The sequence below is a fragment of the Falco punctatus genome (genome assembly GCF_963210335.1).
Source record: "Falco punctatus genome assembly, chromosome: 9".
NCBI lineage: Eukaryota > Metazoa > Chordata > Aves > Falconiformes > Falconidae > Falco > Falco punctatus.
The window spans coordinates 35,048,343-35,068,066 of record NC_137589.1 but is presented as its reverse complement, the minus strand read 5'-3'; the positions used below and the strand labels follow the sequence as shown (position 1 = coordinate 35,068,066).

The 19,724-nt window shown below is 36.2% G+C and overlaps 1 protein-coding gene across 1 annotated transcript in view; it reads right to left on the bottom strand.

The window, feature by feature from the left end:
- Window positions 1-314: 314 nt before the first annotated feature.
- Window positions 315-19,724, bottom strand: part of NHLRC2 (NHL repeat containing 2) — a 37,248-nt gene continuing 17,838 nt past the window's right edge. The window contains exons 6-11 of the mRNA XM_080403292.1: window positions 13,796-13,895; window positions 13,094-13,325; window positions 12,519-12,641; window positions 11,250-11,459; window positions 9,939-10,164; window positions 315-8,584 (exon numbers count right to left, since the gene is read on the bottom strand). Coding sequence (XP_080259418.1) covers window positions 8,319-8,584; window positions 9,939-10,164; window positions 11,250-11,459; window positions 12,519-12,641; window positions 13,094-13,325; window positions 13,796-13,895 — 1,157 coding nt within the window. The 3' untranslated portion in view covers window positions 315-8,318. The remainder of the gene's footprint in view (window positions 8,585-9,938; window positions 10,165-11,249; window positions 11,460-12,518; window positions 12,642-13,093; window positions 13,326-13,795; window positions 13,896-19,724) is intronic.

Below are 19,724 nucleotides of genomic sequence, written 5' to 3'. Positions count from 1 at the left end.
ACTCATGCAGTAGACCATTTCTCATCTCTATGTGCAGAAGTGGAATAAAACCAGACCTCTTGTTTTCAGACCACTGAGTAACCTTGAAGCTGGGGAGTCCTCACAACTGCACGCTCTTTTACCAATCCTCAGGTCACTGAATGGCCGACTTACACTGACGACTGCAGAGCCCTGTGGGAAAGGAGGTGTGAAATGAACAGTACTTGTTAATGAAAGGATTTTTATCAAGCTGTAACCTGGCAGATGCATTTCACAACTTTTGCATCTATGTTCACGTAAAGATTGACAGACAAACTCAGCCTGCAAAGAAAAGATAAAATTTTTAATGTTTATTTTTCCATGGAAAAGCTTTACAAGGAGAAAGAGGTTTCACAGGAGAAAGAGCACATTCTTTAATCACTGTTTATTTGTTGAATTGGTATCCGAGGCTGACATTTCTTCTACAGTGTATTTATTTGTTCTCATAATATTACAGGACATTTACCTTTTATTTAAAAAGGATCATAATCCATGAATATTGTTAAGAACGCTATTAGGCAATGCTGTATGTGAAGAATTTACAGTCTAAGCTTCATCATCTTAGATGAAGTGCCTTCAGTTTTAATTCTTTGCATATTTTGTAGCAACAAATATAAAACACATCTTTTAAATGTTCAGATATTTTAAAGGCTTTGCATCATACGTAACAGAAAAACAGAGGTTTAGCATCTCAAAGAGCAGACAAAAACATTCCAATGTTCACAAAGTAACAATGAAGTCCCCAAGGAAAAAAAAAATCCCCATCTTTCCCCTTAAACCATAAGGAGAAATTTATTAAGCTGATTATTACGTGCTCAAATGTGACTTTCTTCGTTAGTATTATAGTGCTGGGATTTTTAGACATCCCAGCATCAGAACCTAAATGGAGTTACGTGGTTTCACAGCGAGAGAACCTTCCCCTAGCTGCCTCTACACACAAGCTTCTGCCATTTAAAGGACTTTTTCTGATCTGTAGAACAGGGGAAAAACCCACCCTAAAACAAAACCCAATCCTCTACCCTTCAAATACCAAGAAGCATCATCCTCCACCTTTCAGATCAATGAACGTGTCGCCTTCCGTCTCACTTGTACCACGATTTCAGCAAGCCGTTTGAAATCTCCCTGCCAATTTTGTTCTGAAGCATGCAAAATAGGTAATACTAGTTTCAGAAGTAAATTCATGAGATTGAGAAAAAAATTTTGAAGTACTTTGTAAGAAGAGTAGCTTGAACAACAAGCACCTTAATTTCAACTTAATTCAAAAACGTGAAGAAGGAAAACTCTTCACAGTTTCAGAATTAGTAGAATTAAAAACCCCAGAAACTTGCAAAGCATGACTGTCAAATATCTTACTTCAATTACTACTCCAACACTTCTGTGAAGATGCACTTTCAAGTATTGTTATGGAAGGCACTGATTTTTTTTTTTTCCTTCAGCCATTATGATGTATAAAGAAAACACAGAATTTCTGTCGCACTGGGCTTAACTACTGGCCCTAAAGATATTTGCCACTAACCTTGGAGCACCTGGATTTCACCCAGTTGCAGTTTTACAACTACCTTGTTTTTCTTTATTAATTTATTCATAAAATAACATAGAACCATTACAGGTTTTAATGATATTATGATTAATGGTACATTAATAGTAACGATTTACAGAAGTGAAAGTTTTAACTGCACAACTTCTCCTTGAAAATTGAAATTGGATAGTTTTGAAGTTAAATAATCAAAACATAAAACATTCAGCAATTCTGTTCCTCCACTTAACTATCAATTCCAAATTTTTCAAATCTAGAAGCCAGTTATCTGATATAGGCAGCCCTCAGAACAGTTTCCTTGAATGTATGGTTCAAAATCAGGTATTTCAATTTAATCAGAAGCTTGAAAAACAAGCTCTTATTCTTTAAAAACATGACTGTAGAATCAAATTGGGAATCATTGTCTTGTTTTCTGTGAAGTCTGACAATGGCCAGATGATTTTAAAAGCGGAGTTTAATACTTAGTCAAAAGGGAAAATAATACAGTGCTTTTCTGAGGCGTGTTGAGTACAGACCATCAAATTAAGGTAGATTTATGAACAGAGTTTTACAAATGACATTTCTTTAGCTCAAAATTGTTAATGTTTCAAAGGAACTAGGCAAGACTTGAAAAATACTTGCAATTCTTTTGCTTAGCCGTAGGGCCTGCAATTGGACAAAAAGTTCCCTGGTATGTTTGAAAGCAACAGACCAACGAAGAGACACACTAAGCAATAAGTACTTACAGCTATGCAAACAGTTCTCAACTTCTAACCAAGATTTCTAGCTTTTCAGCTGCAATAAAAATGTATTACACTGATAATAATTAAGCACAATGTGCAACAAGGCAGCAAATTACATAATAGCTAAAGTATTTAATCTATACTGTCAAAGTTTCCTGAAACCAAGAGCCATCAAAATCCCTGCACAGGCTACTGAAGTTTGATGGGATGCTCTGGGAGACTGAGAAACAAGTTCAGGACCTCACTGGACAGGGCCAGAGGTAAAAGTAAGAATTTTGACAGTAGCTGCATCAGTGTAAAGCTTGACGAAGCTGACCTGAGGACATCATTTTATTCTAATGCTACCTAGGATCATGGGGGAGGGTCCAGATAGGTCCTAGAATCCAGTAATTATTACCAGGTTATCTTAAGAGTACTAATGAATCAATTGATTCAAGATTTTTGCAGGAATAAGAGCAAAATTCTTGCCTTCTTTATAGAGCAAGATTTTAGAGGCCATAAATAGAAGCAGACCTAGGCAGCAGGTAACCCCAGGAAGCCAGTATGCACCAGGGTCTATCCATTTTGAGAATCATCCATTTGAGAATCAGTGTGAACACACGGTGTACCCCATCCTGAAACCCTCACCTCATCTGCATCCTTTTGGAGCGAGCTGCCAGGTACCGTTATCTTCATGCGGGACAGCCCTATTGCACTTGCTGTTTTCATCCCCATCCCTAAGACAGGGGAGGGGCAAGGAGCTGGTAGAGGGAATTATCCTACTTGGATACCTCCATGGTAACAAGATACTGGCTGCATTTCATTCTTCAGGAAACTACAGGAAGAAAAAACAGACCAAAAAAAGCTAACTGAAATCCTCCATAATATTGTGACAAGGAAACTAAGATAAACTCAGAAACTCAATCATAGGTGCACTGAATCCTGAACAGCAATGAATCCTAATCCTTAATGAGAGCACTGATTTTACAAATGATAGTACAAAACCTATAAAATATAGAACACCTGCTTCTGATGGAAGACAGTAATCAATTTGGTTAAAAATATCATTTCTAAATTCATGATCTGTTGTAGAATACAAAGACAGATGTGGTCATTTAATTAAAAAAATAACCAGGTCTCACATTTTCAACAACTGTCACATCATTCTTATACTTTGTCTGCCTGGAACAGAAAAGCTCCTCTAATCCCTGATAAACCAATTTCAAGGAACATTTTAATGAATAATTCTAAATACTAAATCTTTGCTAACAAATTGGTAATTTTAAGTGATTACATGAACAACTGAGCTGGCAAATTTGAGTAGAGAGTTACTGGGGGAATGGTTCCTAAGTTGCTGGGCATGGTAAATTCTCAGGTAGCGCAGCTGCAGCCTGGAAGACACAACGTATACAGAACAACCTCTTGCACTTTATGCAAGGAAGAAAACTTACTTTTGAGTTGCATTACAAACTTGATGAACACACTTCTGTGGGAGTTTAGCTGCAAGGTGTCTTTGAGGTAAGTCTTCATGAATAACAGTGAATTAAAAAACCTGCACATCTTAAGAATGTACATACATCTCTGCTATCGGTTGCTAAACTATATGCCATTTTAAACTAGATATATCACTCACAACTCTACAAAGTCAGACATTTAAAGCTTCCATGTATGTAGAAAACCTTGTTAGGACTCAAAAATTCAAAAGAATTTGTGGTCAATAATACAACTCTCTTTGCTAAAATAAATAATAATTAAAGGAACAGAAGGACATGCCCCTGCACGAGAAGGAAAGTCACTTCATTCTGATCATCCCCCTCCTCTGAGCAAGATGTAAGGAATGTTTTTCTTGACATTCTCATGAAAAATAGTTTTACTCATGATTTGATCTACAAGATTTGCCCACTGGAATAAAAAAGTGCATTAAGAATATATACAATGTAATGGAAGCAATATGCACCTTTTCTCAGGTTAAGCAGATAAGGCATTTACATGACACTACAAAACTACTTTCTCATGTATTACTCATCTGGTCCGTACTTGGTTTGCATCACATTACAACAGCATTATTCAAACATAATGCTCTACACGTGGAAGACATGAAAGGCAAAACTATGAAGAATTGCATCCAGTAGAAAAGCTCAAAATGACATGCAAGAAACTAACACAAAAGGGAATCAACTAAAAATGTATGCATAAAGTATATGCCCATCAATAGGTTTACACAGTGAGCATCCCTACCTTTCCTTCAACAGAAGGAATAAACTACAGAAAGATACTACTGAATTAAAACAACAGGGAGAAGCTATTAAAACAGAGTACGCTCCTTCTTCAAAATCACATTATCTTTTTCCTAGTCTAATGAAGAATATGATACTGTAATTAAATAAAATTTCTAAAAACATCTAAAGGAACTACTAAGATATTAATTCAAAACCAAAAGCTGTTCCAGAAAAGCAAACACTATAACTAAAACCTGCAAATGCCACTGAACTTGTTTCCATTAGACAATACAACCATAACCAATATTCTTTAGAGATTTGCTATAGTAATTTATCACTTTCTTAATAAAAAACTTGATGCAAAACCTATTAAAGTCAGTAGAAAGACATGTTCTTAAAAAGTCTTGAAGTACATACTTCTACTGTAAGATCCAAATCTGGGAGTGCTGAGCCATACCAACCTGCTTAGAATTTTTATATCAGGAAACACTAATAAACTAAATTACCATACAAAGAGATAGCAGTCATCAATATATCTGATTTATCAGAATTTAGATTGAGTAGTAACTTTTTCTGTTTTTCTGACTCATAGTTTGAAGATGCTTTCTGGTACTTAGCTGAAATAAATTTCTGTAGCTTGTACATGCTATTCTGTTTGCCTGTCTGGTTACATTTATGGCACTTGTTGCTTTACTGTAAAAGTATCTTGTAAACCCTGGAGGAAGCAATGGAAATAGTATCCCTAAACACCATAAGCTTTAAAAAAAATATTTTTCTAATTATAGAACATTCAAATGTCTGTACACCACAACTAAAACAGAAGGAGTGACTCTGGGAATGTGTATGCTATTCCTTGGACAAACGAAACATAGCGTTAGCTTGATGATTAAAAGCCAATTGCAGTGAATACATAGACTGACCAAACAGCAGAACCCCAGTATACTTGTCAGCGAGAACTGCAGCATACTGGGAATCAGCTGCTCCTAAGATGATGAAGGAGAACGATTAGAGCAGTATCCCTGTGCGATGATATCAGGAAAAGGAGCTCTCCCTTGCAAAAGCTAAAGGGGTTATTGCCTAAAAGGGTTTAGGACTTACTGGATGCAAGGGGAAAGCGTTTTGGGATGTATAGCTTTTTTTTTGTAGATAATGGGTTGTGTGTCATTTTGAGATAGCATCACAACTTCTGCCTCTCCTTTAGCATAAAGCCATCACAGTGCATCGGCAAGGAATGCCCTGAAACTTTGTAGAAAGAGCAATAGTAGCATAGATACCACCCTCCACTCCCCTAGTTTATGTAAGATTCAGTCATCTGAATAGGGACTTAAAAAATGAAGAAAAAACTGGCTCAAACAGATCCATTCCTGCTCTCCACTAGTAAAGCTGAAACTGTGTTTTTCCTTAAAATACAATTATTTAAAATTTGGCTACAATGATATATTTAAAGGTCCTTTACAGTTTGATCCTGGACTTGTTTGATGCTTATACAGCAGTTTTCCTACAAGCTACTATCACCCTTTCCCAATAAGCTGAGAGTGGTTCTGAGTGTGTCTAAGTATAGTAACTAGAAGTTGAAACTTGAAAACAAAAAGGATATGACACTTAAACACACATTTTTGTATGTAGATTTAGAAAACGTATCTACAATACTGTATTTAAACATTACACACTATAGTTAAATAAAGTCAAGAATACACAGTCTTTTCCCTACAGCAATACATTAAATAAAAAGTGTCAATAAGAAAACAGATCTGTTCACTTTTTTTCCCCTGAATACAAGCGGAATTTGATGGTCTCATCCAACCGAGACAAACAGAATGTCATTCTAGTTGAAAATGAGAGAAAAAAATCCATCTGCTGAATTATATGTTCAAGGTAACTGTAACAGTTTGGTTTGGTATTTTGAACTTCTGAAAATAATACTTGTTTTTTTTAGCAAGCAAGGGAAAATCTGTGGGCTGTCTAGAAGCTGATCTAAGGTTTCCTGGCTACTACCCAAAGTTAAACAAACAAACAAACACATCTGAAAAAGTGAATTGTACTAAAGAGTAAAAAATTGTAAATGCCCCAACCAGTTAGTTTACTTTCATCCTTCCAATAGCATTTGAAATCTGCAAACAAAAGCAAAGCTTTTTCCTTCTTAAAAATAGAATGTGAGAATTGAGAGGGTTACCAAACGAGCTGAAACATTGAGTTAGAAAAGTTGCTTAAAAAACAAATGCAAGAGAAATAATAGCTCAGCCCTTGCCTTGCTGACAGGTGAGATAACAACCATTTCTGGTACTACAGAGAAAACTCAGAGATAGACTGGCATTTCAATGGAAGGAAAAACCACACCAGTCCATATGGTTCCCTTAAAACAAAAGCCTCTCAGGTTCATGACCAACATTTCTGTCAGCCTTTAAATAAGAAAGAGCAATAACAATCATACTGAGGATTTACTGACAGGTGTGAGGAACAATGGTGATTGTTTTTAAAAAGCCTATATATATAAATTCTTCCACTACTGTACTTATAATATATGTGAAAACAATATCTTCAAACTTAAAACAAAATCACCTTTTCAGAACTGATCCTCACGACCAGAGCAGAGAGTCTAACCCAATTACCACTTAAGCCCTGTGGAAACTCTTCCCATGGTTCTTGCTACTTATGGCAAACTGAAGGAATTTTACTTGCAAAACACTTAACCACCAAAGACGAAGTTTTGTAATACAGTTTTAAAGCACTTTACTCAAAGAATAAGTTATCAGTTTTCTAGCAAAAACTCAGAATCTCTAAACATGAATGCAAATAATCTATTATTAAATAGACAGTTCTGGTTCAGTGGCCACTATTACAAATCAGGGGACTAACAGTGACTTCAAAAGACTCTGAATCAGACTTCAGGAGTATAATATTCTTGTTAATACTATGTATTTGCAAGACAGAAGTCTTCAGACAAGTCTTCACAAAGAAATCATAAAAGCAGGAAAGTGATTCAGCCTGCTTGAACTGGTTGACATTTAATTTTTGCAGTTTGGATATTCAACCATTATCTACCACTAACTATAAAATGTAAATTGGTATGTACCAGAAAAACTCCAGCATGATTTTGTGGTTCTTTTTTTATATATATATATATATATATACACACACACACACACACACACATATTAGAGAGGCACAGTCTTGTTAGAAATCAGCATGAAATTCTTCTGTAGGAACCTGAACACTTTCACAGAAATTTTTTCATAAACTATGCTCTTCAAATAAGGCCATCACATCTAGTTAAGCAAAACACTCAGTCTGCATAAAATTAGAGCTGCACCTAGTTTAAGATGTATTTTCAAAATACATGTGGCATAAATGCCATTACAGAAAAATAAGCAAGACACTTCTTTTACAGCCTGGAGAAAGAAACGATTCGTTTTGACAGTCTATTAAAATTTAATAAGGGCACAAAAGGAATCTCTAAGTCCAAAATATCTAGCTATTCTAACAGTGTGTACTGTGCAAAGAACTTACAGTAACATCACAAAATAACATCAACTCTTTTAAAAGGACTCTAAAAATTGTTGCTCATTGCTTAGAATGGCATACATCCAATATATTCACGATTGGCAACAGAATCTAGAGTGTTATAATATCATTGCTGCTACTGTAATGAAAAGAAATGAGGTTGTGATGATAAATTTTCATGTTAAGCTGTAGGGAACTTTACTGCATTTTACCAATCATATTACTTCTTAGCTTTGTCATAAGCTCCAGGAAAATGAAAAGCAGAAAAAAGTTATCTATCGTATTTTCTCCTACAGAAATGGTGGACAGTAAAACAAAAGTATGAAATTAGCTGGCTTTGGGTTAGTTGGTTAAAAATGTGTGTATCAGTTCAATCTGAGTCAGGCTGCCTTGGTTTGTACCACCTATCCATAAAGGCTGACTGAATGAGATTCCTTTCATCATACAGGCACTGCCACCTTTGCTGCAATAGTAGAGGCATGCTTTGATAGCCAGGATAGCTTCAGCTGACTGACAGCTCCTGGGTAACTGAAAGGGAATGATAGTTTGACGGGAAACATCCCTTATTTCTCCAGACAGACACTGTCCTTGAAGCAACCAGGTATTATCTGTAAAAGAAGAACAAGTTTTATCATTAGGATATTTAACATGTCTGAAACCTACAGAAAACACTGATTTTACCTATATGACAACATGGACTTTCTTTCCATATGCAACGTTAGGGGAAATTTCCTTCTTGATTTTTCCAGTTGTAGACAAAAAAAAAATAATTAATTTACAAATGCTTGTTTAGCACCCATTTAAAGATGGAGAGATCCATTGCTTTGCTTCAGAACTATAGGTATATATACAGTACATCTTATTTAAATGCAATGGATCTGCAATTTGTCCTGTATGCTCTTAAGAGGGTATTAAAATTTATTCTAAGATATGCAAGCAAAACTTAAATTAACAAGCTGCTATACATTTGTATCAGAGGTCTAATACTCCAGGTAAGATATCTGCCATTAATGCATAAAACTTCAAATGAATTATGGCATCTCCAAACAGAAATGTTGGTTTTACAAGTGCGTTGCTGCAATTTAGCCATGTTCGGGCTGACTGTTACAACAGAACTTGAGTTTCCCATTTATTTAAATATTTAAGAGTACATGAACCGAAAAAAGAACAGAGCAATAAATGTAACTAGCTCATTGCATTGTATTCTGTATTCTGCTGTGAGATGGATGAAGTGCTCTTTTTGGTGTTTTTCAAAAAATACCTAGAAGTTGGCTCTAGAATTTATGAGCTTGAAATGACTCGTTGAGTTTAGGTTGCTTACATTCTCCCATTTTACTAAACCTCGAAACTATCACATATATTTTTACTTCAACAGTATTTGGAGATCCTGCAGGCCAAAAAGTGTGTTGACTCTCCTGGAAATAGTTTATTTGTACTCCAAAAATACAAAGTGGGATGACAAACCACTTTAAATCATGAGGCATATAAACAAACTGCAGTGCCTATACAGTATTTGTTCACTGCTTTTAAAAGCAGAAATACAAAAATATGAATTATAATAAAGTAGGTTCAAAGCGGTTAGGTATAAATGTACCTCAAATACTTTTTGGAAGAGACAAAAGCAAAAAAAACCCTGATTCACTTTCAGGAATATGCTTCAGCTTCACGGTGAGCTTTCTCCCAGAAGCAGATGGTAGTGCTGGGATAAGCTGTTTGTAGAGACAGAGTGGAGGGGGCAAGCATCTACAGGGGGATGAGTGCCTTTGCAAGCCCTCACTGGCAGCTTGTTCCAAGAAAGTTAAAAAAACAAACCAACATGCAGCATGTATTAATTCAAGCAAAAAAGATGCTATCAGGCATTTTGTTTTGCTTTTTCAATCTTAGTACTCCAGCTGTTAAATGTATCAACTCCAGATAACATGTAATGCATCACAAGGTCAAATGGGAACCAGGACACTTTACCTTCTGCTGTGATAAACCAGGAATTGGGTGCTTCTTCATTCAGTTTTGAATCTGGAGGAAGAGTCAACTTTAATAAAAACTGAATTGTCTGGCCAGGAGCTACAGTTAGTGAAGGAAGTTGAACATTTGGTGCAGATTTAGGCAGTTTTGGAAGGTTTGTTATTTTATCCTTTTGCACAGGCAGGTTGTCTGGAACATCGCATGCTTCTAGATGCAGGATAGGCAGCTATCAGTAGAAACCAAACAAAATATTTATTTTTATCTGTACTGAAAGCAAACAGGCTTTCACAACGTAATCACTATTCCAAAGCTGACATGGACTAGGAAAACTAACACATGATAATATGGCTACAGGACTAAAACTTTCTGACAGTGCAACAACACAATGACAAAGAAAAATGACAAAATTATTTTTTAAAATGAAAAAGATAAAACTGATTAATCCAAATAAAATAAGATCTACTATTAAAACCATAAAATCCGTAAGTACTTTAAAGTATCCTTTAATTTAAAATTTTAACAGTTACATTGTATTTTAAAATAAAATTTCTTCTAATCTGGCAGTGAACTGTGTTTTTTGGTAATAAAATCTACAATTTTAACCATGCAGACTGAACAGTAAAGGATAATTTAACAGAAGAGCCACCAACATGTTATATGATATGAAAATTTAAACACACAAGAAGATCATGTACTATTAAATGCAAGAGATGCACAAGATGACAGTTGGACCATTATGCCATATATATGTGTGTGTATATATATATACGAAAACATTAAGACATGGTGCCATCATAAGACAGACAGGAGCACAAATTTGGTTTGCCTTCATGTTTATAAGCAAATACAGTAGTGCTCAGTTATGACAGGGGTTCTGATATGACAACTTGGCAGCCCGCTATGTATTTTGCTTTAAGTCACTGACCTCCCAAAATCACATCTTACAGCTTAACTACAGGACTTGGCAATTGATTTCAACTTCCACTTGTTACAAAGTGCTCATGGAATGCTTTTCATACTGAAAAACTAGGCCGTATTTTTTAATAACTCATATTTTTCTATTATTCTTTTCTAGAGGATCATTACTTTCTGTTTTCATGCAAAAGTTGCCTTTCCAAAGACTAAGGCTTTCAACAACTCTGCTAACAGGCAACATTTATTTGCATCATCACAAAACATTCTGTGACTTTAGCTACTCTCTCTACCCAAAAAGTGTATTACTATATGATTTTTATACCACTTGCCAAAGCCTGCAATAGTAATTTATATCAAGAAACACTACCATCAGCCTGTTCGGTAAGTATTACTTGCCATGGAAAGAATTTTCGTTTCCAAATCCAACACTTTGATCTGATGATTATTCGTGTCTGCAACATACATCAAGCCGCCACTTTCTTCAACACACAAACCTCCTGGTTCATTAAAAGTTGACTGTGTAAAGCTCGAACCAATAATGTTGCTTGCCTCTCCTGTGCCTGCCAGGGTAGCACAGTTCTTCATCTTGGGATCTACAACCTTTATCTAAGATAAACAAAGACACAAAAAAATTTTTTTCTGAAAAAATCCTACCAGGATTTAGAAGTTCTAGATTATCTTATGCCCCACGTTTTCAGAAGCCAGCACTAACCTTGAGTACCCAAGTGTGTGTCCTAGAAGCCAAATTATCATACTGTACCAAATGACATGTCCCACCTTCACCCCTCCCCATTCTCTGCTGGACTTTACTTCTTCCTTTGGTCTTTGTTCAGTGCTCCCTTTCGTAATTTTGAAGGTACCTACCCCTCTGGTATAAAAGTATGATGATTGGCTTGTTTCTCTAATGTTTGTTGCCCTTCTAGAAACATTTGCAAAATAGTAAGAGCATAACAAAACCAGTAGGCTAACTTATAATTTTTTTTCTAAAAATAGATGATTTTTTTTCCTTAAAGTAATAGCAAAAAAGTTTAATGTTCTATGCAATACCTGAAACAAAGTTTCATTTGCTACATGAATTTTAGTAAGCACTTAGTGTTATATTCTTTATTCTTCAAATTAAAACATATTACTTTTAATGCATTCAATTGATGTACAGTTAACAACCTTTTAGACATGAAAGCTTCTATAACATCGCATAAGAGCAATCACAAAAACAATCTCTCTTATCTCAGAGTTCCATGGAGGCAACCCACAATACTTCCCAAACCCTGGGTGGCCTTTTTAAGGGAAACCCAAGTCCTCTTGTTCTCCCAGTTTTACCAAACCTGCAGTATTCCTGACTAAACACTTCTAGCTTTTTTGCTCTAGTTCAGCATCTTCGGGAAAACATAAGGAAAGGGTCTTTAGTCTGAACTGTAACTTGGCACTTTAAATTCACCTTTCCCAAGGGACCATTATATCAACACAAAAGCACGTGACATCAAAACAGTGGTAAAGAGAAGGACCTGTAAGGATGGAAGGGAAGAAAAAGAACTTACAAAGAACTCGTATAATTTGTTTCCTCAGCTTAACTGAATCAAACACAATCTTTCCATGTTCTAAAAATAATCCTTCACAGTAGTAAGAACTGTAAAGCCTGCATATAACAAGCTACTATATGCTTACCTTATGATTATAGGAATCTGCCACATAGAGCAGTTTTCTTTTCTTGTCCCATGTTACTCCTAAGGGATGCTGCAGCTTTGCATTTATGCCTGCTCCGTCCACATCACCAAAGGCAAACAAATTCTGGAAAAGGATTTTATTAAACTAATTCATTACTCAATGCTGACATGAATTTAAATGATTGTAATTAAATGGAAATTCACTGACTTAGAAAAAAAATTAAAAAATCAAGACAATTTCAAAATAAGAACACTGAAAACCAGGAAGTGTGGATGCTAACCATGAAAATGGAAACTCTCACATTTAAGTTATCAATATGAATCCAGCTGGCTTTAATGACCACACAATGCCGAATCAAGTTAGCTATTTTAAAAAGAAGTGATTTATTATCTGAGAAGCAACAATCTGCACTACAACCTGAGCGTCACAACTGGCACACATTTGCATTCCAAGCAGTGAAGTTAAGAAATTGATGGCCACGGAAACTGATTTACCCTCTCACCCCAAAAGTGGTTCCTCCAGGTCAGGCTTGAGGAATATTAGTAGGGCAGTGTGGGGAAGTTTGAAGTGATTACCAAAGGATCTCTCTCTCCTCCTACAAGGTGCTTCACCGCTCCGTCTTTCAGAGAGATGGTTCGCACAGTGCTGCTCTCACTATCCGCTACAAAAAGGCAGTTCCATGGTTCCTCAGAAGCCAGACAGAGCCCCGAAGGCTGTGCAAAGCCTGCCTTATGTGGGTACGCATTGTTTCTGTTCTCTTCATTTCCACTCCCAGCAAATCGAAGGCAGACTCCTTTCTTTAAATCACTAAAGGAAAATAGTAACCCAAGTTCAAGAATGAGTTTGAAATACTTAAAAGACTTTAGGCAAAAACAGAAGCTACAAGACAAGCACTTGGGAGCTATAAAACCAACTATAGGGCAGCACAAGGAATGATTCAATGCCTTTGTGCTAACTTCTATTTCACCTTAGTGTATCATGCATCACCAGGCAATTCAGCAAATGGAATGAAAAGTATCATTCAATTATATGAATGTACCTACCAAGTCATAGTTTTATAGCATAAGTAGTATCTTTATTTAACAGATGTGGGAAAAAGTAGGCAGACTTTAAAGGACACACACCTTTTAAGTCTGAACAGAAGCAGCAAGCTTCAAGCTAAGTACAGTAGAGAAAAAATATTTTCAATGTAATTTGATTATCTCTCTCCTTGGGGTTTGAAAGCTGTTTATCAAGACAAACAGCAATTTCACATGTCTCTCATTACAGTTGCTTACCTTCCCTTCGGTAGTTTTCCACCTTCCAACATCAGTGCCCATACCTGATGAATGCCTGCCATTGCTATCCATAAAACGTCATCTTCCTGGGTCCCTGAAACTTTTAAAAATGAACGTATAAAAACCGATGAAAAAAAAACACTTTGGGAATGCTTCATAAAACAAAGACATAAACAAATCAATCTTGCTGTTCTACCTACTCCAGCTCACCTTTTGCCATGGGGAAGAAAAAAACCCCACAAATTCAACCAAAAAACAGAGCAAGAGAAGGAGAGAGAATGTCTTCCATCTACCAAAAACCTTGATATTTTTCTCCTGTTCTCTTCCCAAGTACACAAAAATTGTGGTTTTGATACTCCTACCTGATAAAAGGGCATACTTCCAATGGGATTTGCTGTTTGCAACTTTTTGATATTGGGCCCATGTTTCACCTGTTGGTTTTGGATTCATACCAGCCAACAAATATGTATGTATCTTTGCTAAGCATGGTTTTGGGGGGGGTGGGGGACGTGTGGTTTGTTTTGTGGTTTTCTACTATGCTAGTGACAAAATTAGATATTCCAAAAAACTACTGGCAGCTGTTTAGAGGTTTTGAGAGAAATAACCATGGCAGTATCATTGTACATTATATACAGAGGACATAATTTTTTAAGATAAGGGTAACTGATGCTTGCATTTCATGTAGATTTATGCTCTGGAAAGCAACAACCGCTGTTTATTCAAACATGAGATGCGATGTGGGCAATTACTCATTTCCCCTTCCACTAACCATGCAGTTTTCACGTTGTTCTCCCTTATGCACATGTACATGTGGTATCACAAACACAAGATGCAGATCTGCGGAACAGTGATCTTCTGATCAAGAAGTGTCCAAGTACGTGTCAAGCATCTAGGTTTTTCAACTCCACGGATAAAACTACTATCCACCAATCCAAATCTAGAAATTACATGAAGCTTTCCCAGATAATACTTCACAAATATAATTATGCAAACGGAAAGCAAAAATGTGTAAGTGTTCTATAGCTTTAAACATATCATATTACAGCACAAGAACACATAAGACAAATTGTGAAAGACAATTAAAAAAAAACAACCCCCCCCCCCCCCAAATCCAGAAGAAATTTATCTTAGCCTTTTCTGAAAATCTTAAGAACCAGAAAGTTGGTATTTTAAAACTGCATTAAAATGGCAACACTGTTGTTTTCCTAACACCATACTAATCTATGCACACTGTATACAACTGTCCCATCTAGTCAGAGACAACATTAAAATGTTTTTCTGAATGAATGTATCAGGTTTTGGAATAACTGTTAGGCACTCATCAGAAACATACCTTCAAATTGCTCACAGGAAGTTTTTATTCACAAGAACTTATAAAATATTATGCATCTCATAGCTGCCCCTGCAAACGATCTGATGGATACCTCCTCCCCATATTCTGGAATTTTAAAATGAAAGCAATTTTATGTAAAATGCTCACAATCACTCTAAACCTGAGAAGTTAGTCCAAATCAGTATTCCTAAAATTAAATTAACACCATTCCCCTACCTGAGATCCTGCTGTTCTTCTAATCCTAAACCTTTCCTTCATTACACACTGCAAGAGGGGGAAAAAAGCATCCTTCTGTCTCCAGATTCAATTTCTCATACTGTGAGCCCTCTTCATAGTAGTACTGGTATCATTTTAACAGTTCGCCTTCAGCCTTTTCTGCTTCTTGGATCAAGATAAAGGTTTCCAACACTGTGATCAAAGGAACTCTGCTGACTCCCTCCTGCACCTCCACGTGGCTCCATATTTTTAAACAAACTAGAGCTCCAAGAACAAAAGTTAAATTGCCAAAGCACCTAAGAGTTCTTACTTTGCAAATTTGCAAATGAGTTTGAAAACATACATTTTATGAGTCACCAGAGATGTTACCAAAGTACTGGCAATGCCAAAAATACCTGGAATCACCTTTGCTTAGAGCTTGTTTCTAAGAGATTTAAGTTGAGAAAATGGCCTATGAAATCATTTCACTACTTCCTATAGAGTACATGTTCAGGTTCAGGATTTTGTTTCCATGATGCGTATCTTGCACTTTCCAGATGCTACTATTCTGAGTATCCCAGACTGAATAATGCTAAAACCATGGTCAGTTCAGAAAGTGAGCTTTTTATCTTGCTATGCTGTGCAGTTCATTCTGAGGCATCACAAAAAGTGCTTTGTTAATTATTTAATATTCACTTCATCCACCAATGAAGTGAAGGAGTAAGACTTGAACTGAGCACTTTAGAAAAATGGGTTCCATTCACCTATCCAATTCTCTAATTCTACCCACTGAAAACTCCCTTGGTGACAGCTACATACTGAAAAATTGAAAAGGTTTCTTACTCTAATTCTGCACATTGAAAGGCTTATCAAATATGAGACACAGGAAAGAAGTATCAATATTAATTTCAAATTTTACTGAATATGTAAGATCAATAAAGAGAAGATCCTTTCTTCAACTAACAGAACAAGACAGGAAAAACAAGGAAGACCTCCATAACCATCATAAATTTTAATGCTACTTAAATATTTTCTACCAGATGGCAATTAGAACAAAGAGAATGGATGCAAGCATGGGAACAGCACAAGCATGCTGAATTGTGGAAAATATATCAGAACTTTAATAAAAAACAAAACCAGAAAAGTAAAAACAATGCCTATAGTTGCACAGTCAAGGTATTTTATCACACAACAGTCCTGACACTACAGAGTTTAATGCTTTACGTTCTGGAACAAAAGACAGAAAAAACTCTTCTTTAAGGACAGAACAGTTTGAGGACATGTCACCACTGTCATCCTTGTACTGTTCTCAGAGGAGAAGGGGGCCAGGCAGAACCAGCATGCTAAAATTATGGTAATACCATCATTATCATAACTGCTTATCATCCTTGAATGGAAAAAATGATTTTAAAATAATTTAGTATGAAACAACATAAAAGAACAAAGCAATTCTTTTTACATTTATTCAATTAAGCAGTGCATTCCAACCTATCTCAAGCTGTTTTAAAAACCCAGTGTAGTTTCTCCTTATTAGGGTATGTGCATTCTTATCTTTAGTGCTGCCTCTATCGAAGCAAAGTATAGCTTGCAAATGTGACATACTTCTGTTACAAAGATCCCCTAATAATGAAATAGAGCTCTGAATGCACTGGCATTTTGTATTATACAGTGCTTCAGTTATTATACAATGACTCACTTCCTGAATCTGCCTCTGCTATGTACCTATGTTTTAAGAATACACAGTCCTGTTTGTACACATACACAACTTTAAACAATTCAGTAATACTTTTAACCATTAGCTGCCTGTCAATCTGAACACACAGAAAAGTATTTCACACCAGTCAACAGCAAAATGTATTTGAAGAGATTCCATTCCCAGGACTACCAACACTTCCAGCTTCCTTGTCTGGGGACTGCATGCTTACTCCCAGTCCGGGAATTAAAAGCCTGGGAATCACGTTATATTTTGTGGCTGGCACCACTGACATTTTCTAAATAGGCTGAAGTTTGAAAATATTATTCTTGCCTACTAATTTTGTCTTTAAAAAAAATAACAAGGAAGAGGTCTGTTGGTACACTCATCCTCTGAAAAAACACTGGAGGCAAAAAGGGCTATACAATATGCCCTCCAGTTTACAGACAGGCACGCTGCCTATGTACACATGTGAATGTGAGTTTTGCCTTCACTTAAGTCAGTGGAAGTTTAGCCAATTAAATCCAAACCTGACAGAAAAGCTACAGAATCATCACTCTTCCCCAGTGAGACAGAGATAGCAAAGCCTCAAAGGTATGCTTTAGCACCCTAAGTCTGGACTGTCACTAGTACACATCATTCTTTTCAGAGGAATAAAAGTTAATTTTCTTCTTTTTTCCCTATGCTACCTGGCGCTCTTTCACATAGTGTTGCATTGTGAAAACAGGATAACCCTTTATGAAACAAAATGCTTCTGGAATTTTCCTCATTAGTTAACACACCTCCCCTCTCATCAAGGAAAATCCTTGGACATAGATACCAAGGGGATATCATACAATGGGAGGTAATAGGGAGCTAAAAATGATGACTATAATTAAATATTTTCCCTTTCTTTCCTGAGTTTTCTGATTCAGGCTGACTGTCATGGCAGCAAATACTTCAAAAAGATCCAAAGTAATAGCAGTTATTAACATGAAAGAACTAACTTAGATTATTTAATGTCAGGATACATCACTTTAACTACAGAAAAAGCTAAGTCTGGTTATGTGTTTTATTCATTTCTATTTAAGCACAGTAAACGCATACACTTGGGAGTACTTCAGCACCGCAGTTTCCCCTGACCCCCAAAACCCACATTCCATATTTGAAAGCACTTTTAGCATCAAAATGAGAACAGTTAAAAACTGTTATGTTAGGATATGTGAAGATTTCAGTTAAATCTATTTGTGTCTCTCTGTGATTCAGCCAACAGTATGAAGCTGGCTGACCCACTCAGACAATATACAGAGGAACAGCGTGCTTCAGAAGTCCTCCCAAAGCAAGACGAGGTAACATCCTGCTTCACTGCAACTTCTGAATATCTTATTTCTCAAGAGACTTTTTCTCCTTAAGCAGTTCTAACACAGGAATAAAATCCTGTAATAAGTCTTCCACTTCAGCTCTATCTTTAATGAAGAAGTTATTTTTCTTTGAAATTTCAAATTTCTTCAATAAAAAATAATTGCCATTTACAAGTATATTTAGGATATAGTTCAAGAAGAAAAGACAGACAATGCTGTTTGATGTCAATGTCATTGCTAACATGATCTTCTGTGGAACTGAACTTGTGTGAGGGCAGACACAGCCCAAAGCTCAATGAGGTAGCTTTGAGGAACTGCTAAAGAGATGAGAATGCCTTTTGCATTCCAAGTAAGTTTACATTGCTACATCATGCAGTCATACTACATATGCCACATATGTTTACAGCAATTCAAATTCTGAGTTGTCCATAAAAACAATTCCTAATTAATCCCCGATGATCACAAAAGCAGCTCTTTTATCTTCAGCTACTACCAAGGAATATTCTTCACAGGACAGTGGAGGCTACAGCTTCAATGCCAGAATGAGACCAGACTAGAAGGAAAAAGAAGAGTAACGTGTAGAAAGCACACGCTCAAGATACAGACAGTTCAGACAAAAACTGTTCATATATGGTCTGAGCTCTCTCAGGAAGTTCTAACTGCTTATTGCTGAAGTGATTATTGCTTTATCTTTTTGTAGAGTTAGGGAAGAATCACCATGGATAACTGAAAAAGAAAAAGTGCTTCCTCTGGAATGCAGTGGTACTACAAAACACTCTAGAAGAAACATGGAGAGGGGGAAAAAAAAAATCTTACATACTTTTTCCTTAAAAGGGATATAAAAATTGTACCAGTATGATAAGGTACTGTACTTTCATTTAAATAATATCTACGTAAAACCTAAATTGACGTAAAAATTTCCAATGAGTTTACTGAAAGCATGGTCAATACTGTACTTGGGAGTTTCTATAAATAGATTACAATCATGCATTTTAAGACCAGATTTTGGAATGTGAAACACACAGTTATGTCACCAAGCACAGGTCATTGTCCCATTCCTTCCAGCAAGAATGCAGCTATCAAGAACATTTCACGCTCAGATCAACTGTGCATTAAGTATCACTTGCTTTCAACACCCACTGCATAAAAATAGAAGGGGACAACAGAGAAAACTAAAAAAGCACACAGCAATTTAATAACGTATTTTTAAGCTGCTGGCCCTCCCACTGTATTTCCTGCACAATCTGTGTCAATGCAAATTTCAGCACCAGCTTTAACGAAGCCAGAATTTAATCCATGGAGTTCATTCAAGAATTTTGAAGGGGGAGGGTAAAACACAAGCTCAGCGGCCACAACTAAGGAAATAAA